This window comes from Saccopteryx leptura, chromosome 11 (assembly GCF_036850995.1).
Source record: "Saccopteryx leptura isolate mSacLep1 chromosome 11, mSacLep1_pri_phased_curated, whole genome shotgun sequence".
Taxonomy (NCBI): Eukaryota; Metazoa; Chordata; class Mammalia; order Chiroptera; family Emballonuridae; genus Saccopteryx; species Saccopteryx leptura.
In genome coordinates, this window is record NC_089513.1 from 10,975,602 (window position 1) to 10,988,576 (window position 12,975).

A 12,975-nucleotide genomic window follows, 5' to 3' on the forward strand; every position below is an offset into this window, starting at 1 on the left:
GCTCCTGCTCCGCGTTCTCGCGGGCATGGCCTTCTGCTCACTAGGACTCCTCTCAGACCGAACCCTTTCCTCTGGGCCTCGCTAGATTGCTGTGTTCCACACTCTGTCAGCATAACTGCACTGGGCCTCTGTTACTTAGATAGTTAGAAGGTGAGAAATAGAGCTCAAGACTAGTGCCCTGTTTCCTTGATATTTATTCAACTACAGGACCATACTATATACATGGTGTCCTTGAAAAAATATAATTTGTTTTTGGATTACTGTACCAATGTGTCACCTGCATGCTGCCCTTGTGAGCACTGTCCTAGCCTTCCTTTAGCCAGGGACAGCTGAGGAGAACAACAAGGTCATGGAGAAAAGAGCAGTCTGTCCTGCCTGGGATACTATGACTTAGAAATTCAGGTCCTCTGTGTATGAGTAAGTGCTCATCGTTAAGAACGTATGTTTTAAATACTGTTTAGCTTTTATATTGTTTTCTATAAATATGTCCAAGTCAGAGTAAGAAATATGGTAGTTGGTATGCATAAAAGTTTTAAAAGTCAAATTATAAAAATAAGATGAAAATACTTAAAATGTATTAGAAGCTACAAATAAGCCCATGCCTATATCTTTATCCTAAGGTTTTTATTCCTGTTATACCTGTGTATCCATTTTCTACTTCATCTTGAGTAAACCAGATGACTGAGAGGTTCTTTGTTAGAGTGGAATGCCTAGTATTTTCGTATGTTGTGTGTACAGTAAGCATCTTAAAATTTGAAATTGTGAATTATGTTTTCAAACAGAATGGGTGCAGGCATGCTGGTCCTTCTGCTGTCCCTGTTTGTTGTGACAGCTCTCAAAGAAAGAAAAGACAGTTTTGTAAATGAGAAGCTATTGTTACATCTATTACAGGTTAGTTACAGATTGTCAACACTCTCTCATACTAATGATGTACCACAATGTATCTTACGATTGTACTGAATGACATTGTTCTTAAGATGTCATCATGTTTAAATTACCCAATACCTACTAGTTAAGAAGAGGACTTTCTATTTAAGATATCATATGGAACTAGATTCTCTAAAAGGTATGAAATAGCAAAAAGGTCAACAGAAGGCAGCTCAGAAATGCCTGGAGAGCAGAAGTTCAGGAGGCATGAGAGGCATGTGCACTGACCAAAATGTTGAGCTGAAAAAGCTTCCTCTACCTGAAATTCTGGGTCATACTTATTTGGGTCAGGAAGAAGTATGCTTCTTGAAGTGAAGGCAGCCTCCCAGTATACTGATATGAAGAATAGCCAATTTAAGGCTTCATATATCCTAGGAGAAAAGAAACTTCACCTTGGTTGATGGCTTTGGTGTTTTAAAGAACTGTGAACTTGATGTTTCAAAATTCTAGTTATACTACGTGTGTGATTTTCCATAATAGAACTTTAGTCTATTTATTTATTTATTTATTTATTTATTTATTTATTTTATTAATTGAATATATTGGGTTTAGTCTGTTTTTAGTTTTTGTTTTTAATCTGTAGAGATAATATCTAATAGAATTAGAGGTATGTCATATTCTGTAAAATGCTAGCATTTTGGAGATAATAGTGAAAACTACATTTTTTTTCTTCTTTAAAAAATTTATTGATTTTAGTCTGATCTGTGGTTGTACGGTGGATTAAGTGTCGACCTGGAATGCTGAGGTCACTGGTTTGAAACTCTGGGCTTACCCAGTCAAGGCACATATGGGAGTTGATGCTTCCTGCTTCTCCTCCCTTCTTTCTCTTTCTTTTTCCCCTCTGTAAAATGAATCAAGTCTTTACATTTTTTTTTTTTTGTACCCTTCTGAAGCTGTAAACAGGGAGAGACAGACTCCCGCATGCGCCCGACCGGGATCCACCCGGCACACCCACCAGGGGGCGTCACTCTGTCGAAACCAGAGCCACTCCAGCGCCTGGGGCAGAGGCCAAGGAGCCATCCCCAGCGCCCAGGCCATCTTTGCTCCAATGGAGCCTCGCTGCAGGAGGGGAAGAGAGAGACAGAGAGGAAGGAGAGGGGGAGGGGTGGAGAAGCAGATGGGCGCTTCTCCTGTGTGCCCTGGCCGGGAATCGAACCCAGGACTTCCACATGCCAGGCCGACGCTCTACCACTGAGCCAACCTGCCAGGGCCAAAAATTTTTTTAATTAAAATAAAATTTATTGATTTTAGAGAGAGGAGAGGAGAAAGACAGACAGAAACATCAGTCTCTTCCTGTCTGTGCCCTGACCAGGGATCGATCCTGCAACCTTTGTGTTTTGGGACAACACTCTAACCAACCGAGCTGTCTGGCCAGGCCCATTTCTTTCTTTTAAACAATAAAAAAATAAAAAACATCTAGAACACTGACCAAAAAGACTTTTATAAGTCTTCTTAAAAATTTACTTAGACTAAAACTGGGATAATAGCAACTATTTCCAAGAACACTCTGAAATAAGTATATGCAACACTTAAGAGCTGTCATTCTTAAACAATAGGGAACATATTAGAAGAGAAATAGTTTTTCAAGGACCCTATCAAGGCATTGGAGTGTACAGTATTTTTCATTTTAGACAGTACACTGACTGGCTTTGCACTAATGCCCGTCATAAGTGACAGAATCCACCTGTAATAATGAGTACTTTGACAGAAATGAATGTTTCTAAATCTCACTCTATGGGAGCAAGGAATATTATGTGGAAATCTTTATGAACTTTGCTAGAAATACCCCTATGTATGAGGTAAATCTGTTACAGAATTTTTCTTTATATTAACTTTATTAATTTACATCAATTTCTGTACTGTGCACCATATTTTTCATTGGTTTCCAACATATGTATCATTTTGTATTATGGCATTTATGAAATGAAAATGTGGCTTACTATTGAAAGGATTCTAAGATTGTGTCATTTTTTTATTGACACTTTTTTTATTGATAGCATTTTTTTTCCTTCTTAATTTACTGAAAATAAAAGAGTAAATTAAACATGTCCCTAGGATTTGGTGGTGAGGTTGCTAATCTGATCTTTAAGAGAGTTTACTTTGCCCACAATCATAACTTAGCTCATTTCTTTTTTTTTCTTTTTTTCTTTTTTTCTTTTTGTATTTTTCTGAAGTGAGAAGTGGGGAAGCAGAGAGACAGACTACCGCATGCGCCCGACCGGGATCCACCCGGCATGCCCCTGAGGAAGCTATGCTCTGCCCATCTGGGGAGTTGCTCCACTGCAACTGGAGCCATTCTGGCACCTGAGGCGGAGGCCATGGAGCCATCTCAGTGCCTGGGCCAACTTTGCTCCAATGGAAGCAGTGGAGGGGAAGAGAGAGATAGAAAAGAGAGGGGGAAGGGTGGAGAAGCAGATGGGTGCTTCTCCTGTGTGCCCTGGCCGGGAATCCAACCCAGGACTTTCACACGCCGGGCTGACGCTCTACCGCTGAGCCAACCGGCCAGGGCCTTTCGCTCATTTCTTAAAGTGGCAATTAATCCACCAGTTCAGGGCCCAGCAAACATTTCTCTAAAGAACCAGATTGTAAATATTCTGGGCTCTAGGGCCATATAGAGCCTGCTGTGAATTCTCTTCTGTACCACTGCAGTGCAGAGAGAGCTATAGACCTCATGGAAATGAACGGGAGTGACTGTGATCCAATAAAACAGTATTTCTAAAAACAGGCCCCCGGCCTATAAGCTGCGGTTCACCAACCTGTTCATTTACACTGCTGGTACTCCCAATGCCAAGTGCAGGCTCAGGCCATGCACACATGCTGAATGAACAGTGGGCATGGCTGTGGGTGCCACTGGGGGTGGCGGAGGACACTCAGCCACGTGTGCTACACTCTGTACCTTCACCCTCTGCATCTCCATGACTCAGGACAGCTTCCTGGGTAATAATGAATATTTCTAGGCAGAAACAGTGGGGTAGCCTATGCCAAAATACTCTGGAAAGTGTCAAGTGCCTCATCTCGTGCTTGTGAAGGATGACCTTTGCCAAGTGTCAGAGTTCTAACGCAGCCTTGGCCACTAGGGTTGAGCGGGTCCAGCTTCAGTGGCGTTTTTGCCAGATTCCAGTTGTTCAAGCCCTTTCTGAAGTGTTCTTACAGAAATGAGTCTCTCACCGCCTTCTCTTTATCTGCGTGTTTTGCATTTGTTTTCAGATGCTGAGCATGGTGCTTTCCATGTGTGTTGTGTACAGTACCCATAATAGTCTGCTTCGGAAACAGGGACTACCCCTTACTAATCAGATTGTCAGCTGGGCAGTACTAGGTAAGAGGTCAATCAAACGAAATGATGTAACTTGACATCAAGTCATAGTATAAAATTATTCATTTACATCTAGATAATAATTTTATTATAGGAAAATAATAATCAGCTGTTACTTCTGTGTCTTGCTGGCATTTAACAAAGAAAATTAGAACTTTTATTAACATTCATGTATTAAGAATTACTTTATAGAGTATTTATGACATGATAATAAGGCTGTGTATTTACATTTGATAAAAATCTATGTAATCACCAAAGCAAAAACATTATATTTTCTGTTTTCCCTCTCCCTTGCAAAAAATAAGCTGTCTGTGGGGAGATAAGACCATCAGAAATCCTTCCCATTAACATTTCTCCCTAGATTTAGCATCCATTCCTAAGTCCTTTCAGAACTGTTTTTACAACATCCCATAGGTTTGTGTATATTGTGTTATTATTTTTATTGTTTTGAGAGTTCTTTTCTCTTGATTTTTTCTTTGACCCAGGGTTTGTTCAAGAGTGTGTTATTTAATTTTTATATATATGTAGATTTTACAGCTTTCTTTATGCTGTGATTTTTAGTTTTATACCATTGTCATCAGTAAACATACTTGGTATGATTTCAGCAGTCTTCTTAAGTTTGCTAAGGCCTGGTTTGGGGCCTATTGTATGACCTATTCTGGAGAACGTCCCATGTTATGCACTTAAGAAGAATGTGTATTCTGCTGCTGTGGGGTGCAATGTTCTACAGGTTTCATTTTGGTCTGTTTGATATAATATATGGTTAAGTCTAATGTTTTATTGTGGATTTTCTCTCTGAATGATCTATTTATTGCTGAGAGTGGGGTTTTGAAGTCTTCTACTATTATCGTATTGTTTGTTTTTCCCTTCAGATCCGTTAGCATTTGGTTAATATATTTAAGTGCTCTGTTGTTGGGCGCATATGTATTTATGATTGTTATATCTTACTGGTCAACCTCTTTTTTATTATATAATGACCTTCTTTGGGTCTTTTTACCATTCTTAGCTTAAAGTCTATTTTACCATTCTTAGCTTAAAGTTCTCATAGAACTATTGCTACCTTTTGCTCTCTTTGGTTTTCACTTGAGTGGACTATATTTCTCCATTCCTTTATGTTGAGCCTATGTATGTCCTTAAATCTGAAGTGAGTCTTTTGTAGGCTGGGCATATATTCTAAACCAGATATTTCCTCCTTGGAATTAGGAGAGCTAAGTATTAGAGGATGCCTACCAAATGGCCTAGGCATGAAATAGTTGACTTATAGATAGGTCAGCAATATTTCCAGGGAGCTCTGCCAGGCCCTGATTTACTGTAGTCAAGCTCCAAAGAGCATTTTTTACTGACATGCTATGATTCACAAATAGGTTATTTGTTATGAAGCTGGTTCTAACTTTTGTCCTTCCAAATGGGGACTCTATTTCTTCTCTAATACCACATTAATCCTTTCCACAAAAGTACAAAATCAGGGTTGAAAATACAGTTTTACAGAAGACATCTCATTTAAACTGGCTTTTTAAATAGAAATATTATGTTATTTCCTTGGGTTAAAATATGTATTAGGTAATGATAACCTTATAAGAACCATACATCTGAAAAAAAGCCATTTGTCCACAGGTATCATAAATATATAAGTTGCATGGTCTTAAGTCTTGCTGTGACTTGACTTTGAATGAGATTATCTTTACATTTAATTTAATAGATGTTGACTAGTAATAATAACAGCTGCCAACAGGTAATTAAGCACCTACTATTACCTGAGGCACTGTGCTCAGGGAGCATTTTATAGGTGAAATTGTATTTAAACCTTACCACTTTTTGTATTATCTCTACCTGCCAGATGGAAACATGGCTTATATGAGTTAATAAACGTGCCTCACAGTTAAACACTTAATAGTGATTCCGACAGGATTCCGCCCCGAGTCACCTGTCTCCGTATTCTGGGGTATTCAGCTGCAGGCATGCTGCCATCCTTAATAGGGGGAGTAGGAAGTTATGTACATCTCCATTCCAAAATGAGGAGAGGGAGTTTACATTCTGCCGCCCCTCTGTTTCCATCTGTCCTTCTCCCATGGAAACAGTTGCCTCCTCCTGCTGTGGGGAAAGATTCTTCATTTCCTGTGGCCATTCTTACCACAGCTCTGGTGCGTGATATGTCGTGCCCGCCCCCCACCGTCTTGGGCTTCCTAAGACGCACGCTGCAACCCTCCATGAGGATTTCGCAGTGGGAAATCTTGGTGGAGGAGGGGGTCAGAAAGCATTCCATTTCTGGGGAGTAATTGGTCTTTAGATCTAAGTTTCTAATTAAGAGAAGAATTGCTGAATCTCGACCCATATTTTTTATTATTTTCATTAGAGCAAATGTTACTCATTTAGGAGTTGGTATTACAGCTAGTGAGGCTGCACATACATTGAGGAAATCTGTACCAAGGTTTGGTTAACACAATGACATGTCATTTTAATTAAACATGGGAAGTTCTGGAGTATTTTCCGGAGGTGATGGGGGCAAACGTAGCCTCCCGTTAAAGGTCACGAACACCGCGGATGATGGTGGGATTGTGTTGGTCGGTGCCCCTCGCCTGATGCTCGCCCCGTCTGTCTCCCCACAGCCTCCTCGCTCGTCTTGCCCCTGCTGAGCCCCAGGACCCTGTCCAGACGGCTCTTCAGCATCTTCGTCTCCTCCATGTCGACCTACCTGCTTCTCAGCACAGGGTACAGACGTGCTACTGTTTCATGGAGAGTAGAAGTTTTAAATGATACAGTGACATTTCTCTCTGGGAATTGAACCTCTGGAAGTGAAAACTATTGCATAAATCTTGAGGAAACAATTATAAATATTTTCTGCTCTGTAAGAACTGGATATGACTTGAATCCTAATCTTTAGTTTTCTTTTTCTTACTATTTTCACAGTAATTACCTCTTGCCTGGGTCTGTTTATTTCCTGAAATTGTTAAAATGTCATTTTACTTCAGTATTAGAAAACCTTGATTGATTACAGAAGTATCTAGTCTCAAACAATGACTTGGAAGAATTTTAGTTTCTATTGCATTTCTTTCATGTACTTTAAATTGTGCTTTGATTTATTTACTCTTCTTTGAATTTAATATTTTCTTTTTATTTTTACTCTTATACATATCATAGTCCAAATATTCCTTTTGATTCAGCAGACTTTTAGAATAATGTTCCAAAAGTTAAGGAATGCATTTTTATCTAAGACAGAACAACAACAGAAACTAGCAGCCTAACTTGGGATGGATCCTGAAGCGCTCTCTTAAACTCAGTGAAAACAGTGACATGTGTCTTCCCATCTACTTAGAAGAAAAAAATTCTTCACTTGCTTTTGGATTTTATTTCATCTTTACTTAAATCCTTACGAGGATGAGAAGTGTGCACATTATAACAAACATGGACTAGAACAGACAAACCAAATAGCTGCCACTCATAGTTTGGCCCAAATATAGGATTTGTTTCAAATAGGCTCACCAGGGGCTCATCTTTGTGCTGTCAATGAATTATTCCCACCTTAGATGATGTTGTAAAGCCATTTTGGGTCCCAAGACTTGGGTTCATTTTGGGGGCAACTTAATTGTCCTAACTCAGAATTGAAAGGGATATTCTCAGCATCTTCATAGCAGACCCTAACAGCCTGAGTGACCTAGATCCCAGGAGTTCTCACATTCCCCAGGTAGGAGGTGACCAGTGGGGTGCTAATCCTCCTTCTCTGACCCAAGCTCCCACACCTCCTGTCTTTTCATTTCTCTGCATGAACAGATCCAGAACATAGCAGTGGAGATAAGTAACATGGACATTTTCACCAATCACCTCATAAGATCTTTTTCTTTTTTTTCTTTTTTTGTGACAGAGACAGAGAGAGGGACAGATCGGGACAGACAGACAGGAAGGGAGAGAGATGAGAAGCATCAATTCTTTGTTGCAGCACCTTAGTTGTTCAGTGATTGATTTCTCATATGTGACTTGACCAGGGGCTACAGCAGTCCGAGTGACACCTTGCTCAACCCAGCAATCTTGGGCTCAAGCGGGTGAGCTTTACTCAAACCAGATGAGCCCGCACTCAAGCCAGTGACCTCACGGTCTCAAACCTGGGTCTTCCGCATCCCAGTCTGACACTCAATTGACTGCGCTACCGCCTGGTCAAGCAAACCTCATAAGAACTTAAAATGGGCTTGCTTTCAGACTTGGAACTTTGAACTTTCAAATAAAACTTGAAATCTATCAGATTACTTGAGTGATAAACATAATGAAACCTTAAACTCTTCACCCTTTCCCCCTTTATTGGTGAAATTAGAGAATAAATAATTTCATTATAATTAGAATCTATCAGTGTATAAATGTATGTGTGAATTAGAACAAGCACAGTTTTTAGTCTAGATTAGAAATTAGAATATAAAGTCATTTCGATTCGGACTCACCATTTTGAGGAGACACATGAGCTCCATTAAGAGCTCACACCCAGAGGTTGCCTTCACAAGTAATGTGTGAGAGGGTCCCGAAATTTGTGTGTATTCTACACAGTCACTTAATAATCAGTAAGCCCTTTCTTTTTTGAACTTCCAAATTCTAAAGCAGTAGGCAGATTTAAAGAAATACGTAGTAGATTAAAAAATACAGCATGACCAGGTGGTGGCACAGTGGATAGAGTGTTGGATTGGGGCGTGGAGGACCCAGGTTTGAAATCCTGAGGTCACCGGCTTGCGCGTGGGCTCATCCAGCTTGAGTGCAGGGGCACTGGCTTGAGCATGGGATCATAGACATGACCCTGTGGTCACTGACTTGAGCCCAAAGGTCGCTGACTTGAGCCCAAGGTCACTGGCTTGAACTAGGGGTCACTTGCTCTGCTGTAGCTCCCCAGTCAAGGCACATATAAGAAAGCAATCACTGAAAAACTAAGGTGCTGCAACGAAGAGTTGATGCTTCTCATCTTTCTCCTTTCCTGTCTATCCCTATCTGTCCCTCTCTCTCTCTCTCTCTGTCTCTGTCACACACAAAAAAAGAAGTATATCTTTCAACATCAGAGAGTGTATTTACCTTTGCAGAAACATTCAACAGAGGTAGTCTGAAACAGTACAGTCTAGTAATTTTGATTAGTACATTTTTCAGTGACCAATCAGTTTTGCATAGTCCACCTGTCATCATACCACTTCACTATTTTAGTCAACATGGAGGGTTCTCTATAGAAATTAGTGAATAATCAGAACTATGGGGTATTTAACAGAAATGCAGTTTTATTACTTTATAGAAATACAGTAATTGTGATCCTAAATTCTAACTAACAAGGCATCCTTGATTTTATGAATAAAGAAGACTTATTTCTTTCTCTTTTTTTTTAAGAGGACTTATTTCTAATCAGCATTTAATTATTTTTATGCAAATGAAAGTTATTGTAATACTTGAAAATAGTTCTAAGTTGGTTAACATTTTCCCCTGAAATTTTATGATTCTGTATCACACATTATTAATACAGAGCTAAATGTCTTTTTAGCCCCGTTCGATTTGCACAGAGACCAAACTAGCAGATCCTGATTTAGTATGGTTTTATTGTGCACACTGTGAGCCCATGATGACATTTACTGGTGTTTCAGTTTATTAATTCACCTATGCAGACTTTATACAAGATATTGATTGTCTAAAGAAGCAAAGTCCCATAGGAGGAGTGTCATTATCAGATTTATTCATCTATATTTTATAAAAGGAAGTAACCATAGTTCATAGTGTTTGAAAGGACATAAATCTGTAGCACTATTTGTAGAACTGTGGTTTTTAAGAGAGAGAAGAAGAATTCAGCATATAATTGCAACTATTTAAAAATTCACAATCCTCTTTTATTCAGAGTGTATACCTTCTGGATTCAGTTAATCAACGATTGTCTTTTTCTTTCACATCACAAGTGTCCTGAGCACTAGACAGATATACAGGTAGAATAATTAGTGTACCCTAGGTGTAAGCTGCTATAAAATAAGGATTTTATTGTACAGCGTGAGGCGATTACAAAATGCAACGATTAAGTTGTTGTGAGTTACTTAAGTTGTGAGTTGTGTGGAATAAAGAACAAGAAGAGAAAGAGTTACAGGAGGGAGCTGAATTGGTACCTTCGAGGACTGGCTAAGGTACAGGTATTCTAAATCCTTGTCTTTCAGTTATATTTTTTGAATCATCGTAAAAGTAGTATAATCACATTTTGGAAGTAGGGATAAGGAAGAAATCACTTACTAACGCCCCTCTCCTGTTGATGTTCTGGTGGACTCCTTCCGGTCTCACCTGAGCTTGTCATCGTATTTATTATTCACAATTCGTGCACGATTTTGTATCTCTTTTTCCTACTTAACATTACTTTAGAAACATTTTCCCAGGTGGCTCATAGGCTTCCTAACCATCATTTTAATTGACATTTAATATTCTATGATATGATGTTACTTAGCCACTCTTCTACTTTTGATTATTTTATTTCTTTCCATATTTTATTATCATAAATGATGTTTTGAGTTATGTGATGCACAAGCTTTTTACATAGTTTAGATTTGTTCACTTCTCAGATGTAGTGTAGGTGGGTCATAGAGTATGAACTGTTGTTTCCTTTTTACTTTTGTCTTAAGAACAGTGCCAATTTATAATAGAACTAAGAGCCTATGATTCATTCACTTTGGAGACGGCTGTTGTGTTAACTGTTGTCATTTTTAAATTTGATAATCTGAGGGAAAAGAGGTTAGTCTTGCGACACACTGGTTGAAAATTGCATTATAAGTATATGAATATCGTATATGCATTATATATAGTATGTGAATATTTCTGAGATTTTTACTGCATAGTGTTACATTGCCTTTTCTTCCTGTACAGCAGGGGTCTCAAACTCGTGGCCCGCCAAACAATTTTGTGCGGCCCACAGACTAATCCACGAAGTTCAAAATATTTTGGATAAAATTAAGCCTAGGGGCCTACTTGTATTTTTCATTTCTCTAGCATCCTAGCTAGATATTAGCTTAGAACAGCAGTTGTGATGCGAACTACAGTTTCTGGTCGTTTTGTGACACTGAGTAAACTGCATGTACGATTGTGCTTGTTGTACTGATTTTTTTTTTGTTTTCAACTGCAGTGAGAAAAGTGTTGCATAACAGTTGCCTTTTGTAGACCTAGTGCGGCCCGCTGAACGGCTGTGATCTTGCTCTGCGGCCCACATGCTGAGTTGAGTTTGAGACCCCTGCTGTACAGAGACGATGAGAGGGTTTATTTTTTTTTATTACACTCTTGTCAACATTATTATTTTTTTATTTTGGCCAAATATTAGTGAATATGGATCTCCCTGTTTAATTTCTAGAGCAGTTATCAGTAAGAGCAAACATATTTCTATGATTTATTGGCTCTTTATTGTTTTTGAGAGTTGTGTTCCTCATAGTAACCGTTTTTTAAAAAATTTTGAAACATTTTATCTTGCTCTTTTTCTATATATATTAATAATTTTAACTTGGGAATTGTCTTTTTACCTTTGTCTTAGTATTTTCTTTTGTGTGTACCTATGCAGCTGTCATTTACTTTATGGATAACTTTGAAGTATCTCTACTATTTTAACACATCATGATCTCAAGATTTAATACATTCCAAAAGGAGTTGGTGTTGGAGTTGATATTTAAATGTTGCTTTCCTTTTCTACTTTCTTCTTCTGGAAAACATAATAAATTTAAGTTTTGTGCTATGGTGCCCTAGAAGTATTACTATTTTTAATTTTGAAAAAGGTTTCTCAGTATAAATTTGTATTTGAATTGAATGTTTTTGTCTTTTCATTTCTGCCCTCCCACTCTCCCCCGCCCCCACCTGCCCCTTAGTTATGAAGCCCTCTTTCCATTGGTATTGTCGTGTTTGATGTTTGTCTGGATACACGTGGAACAAGGAACCCTACAACAATCTGGTGTTTCCTGGAAACAGAAGGTAGCTTGTCAAAATTGTTGTATTTGAGAATTTTAAATGTTCTTTGTTCTCTAAGGAAGTTGCAGTGTTATTTTATCAGAACTCCTTTGTACTTAAACTTTAATACTACTTAAGTCATTAGTAATTAAGTTAATAATTGATAAGTTAAACAGTTAGTTTTGTAAGGAAATTTTTTACTTATAACAGAAAAGCACAATTTTATTATTTTATAGGCATTATGTAGGATGGGCTTTTTTTAGAGGTTATTTGAGAATCACTGATGTAAAAACCATTAATGTAAGTAAAGGAATGAGGAGGGGAGTATTGTTTTATCTACTTTCCTCCATCTTTACATCTAGTTTTTCTTTCAATTTATTTTACTTGGAAGAATATTTATGTTATTACGACTCAATTAATGAATTTGATCATAAGGTGACGTGTTCCCTGTGTTGTTTTTCTCTTTCAAGTCATTCTAATCCAAAATGTTTATTGTCACCTTAGTGACTGTGGCCTCAGACCAAATCTTGGACTGTTTATTCACACAGTATACATTCAATTACCTAAAAGCCAATCAGATTTTAAGGACACCTTTATTATACTGAGATAGTTAAATTGATGTTTCTTGCCTCTATTTTAGAACCAAGGTAAATATGAGAAATTGGTGATAGAATATTTACAGTTTTACTGGGATCAGATAAAATTAATATTGCAGAAAATTTCTTTCATAGTTGATCTATCCTTAACTGGTTCCGTTTGAGTTTCTAGAGAGTAATTGATAATTTAGAACAATTTATTTCAGTAAAGAAGAAGGTTGAAATATA

The 12,975-nt window shown here is 38.2% G+C and overlaps 1 protein-coding gene across 3 annotated transcripts in view; it reads left to right on the forward strand.

Moving 5' to 3' along the window:
* Positions 1–12,975, forward strand: part of PIGN (phosphatidylinositol glycan anchor biosynthesis class N) — a 97,906-nt gene that overhangs the window by 52,033 nt on the left and 32,898 nt on the right. For all 3 annotated transcript variants that reach the window (XM_066352761.1, XM_066352760.1, XM_066352759.1), the window contains 4 exons: positions 783–891; positions 4,135–4,243; positions 6,847–6,949; positions 12,073–12,175. In XM_066352761.1, the coding sequence (XP_066208858.1) occupies positions 783–891; positions 4,135–4,243; positions 6,847–6,949; positions 12,073–12,175 (424 nt within the window). The remainder of the gene's footprint in view (positions 1–782; positions 892–4,134; positions 4,244–6,846; positions 6,950–12,072; positions 12,176–12,975) is intronic.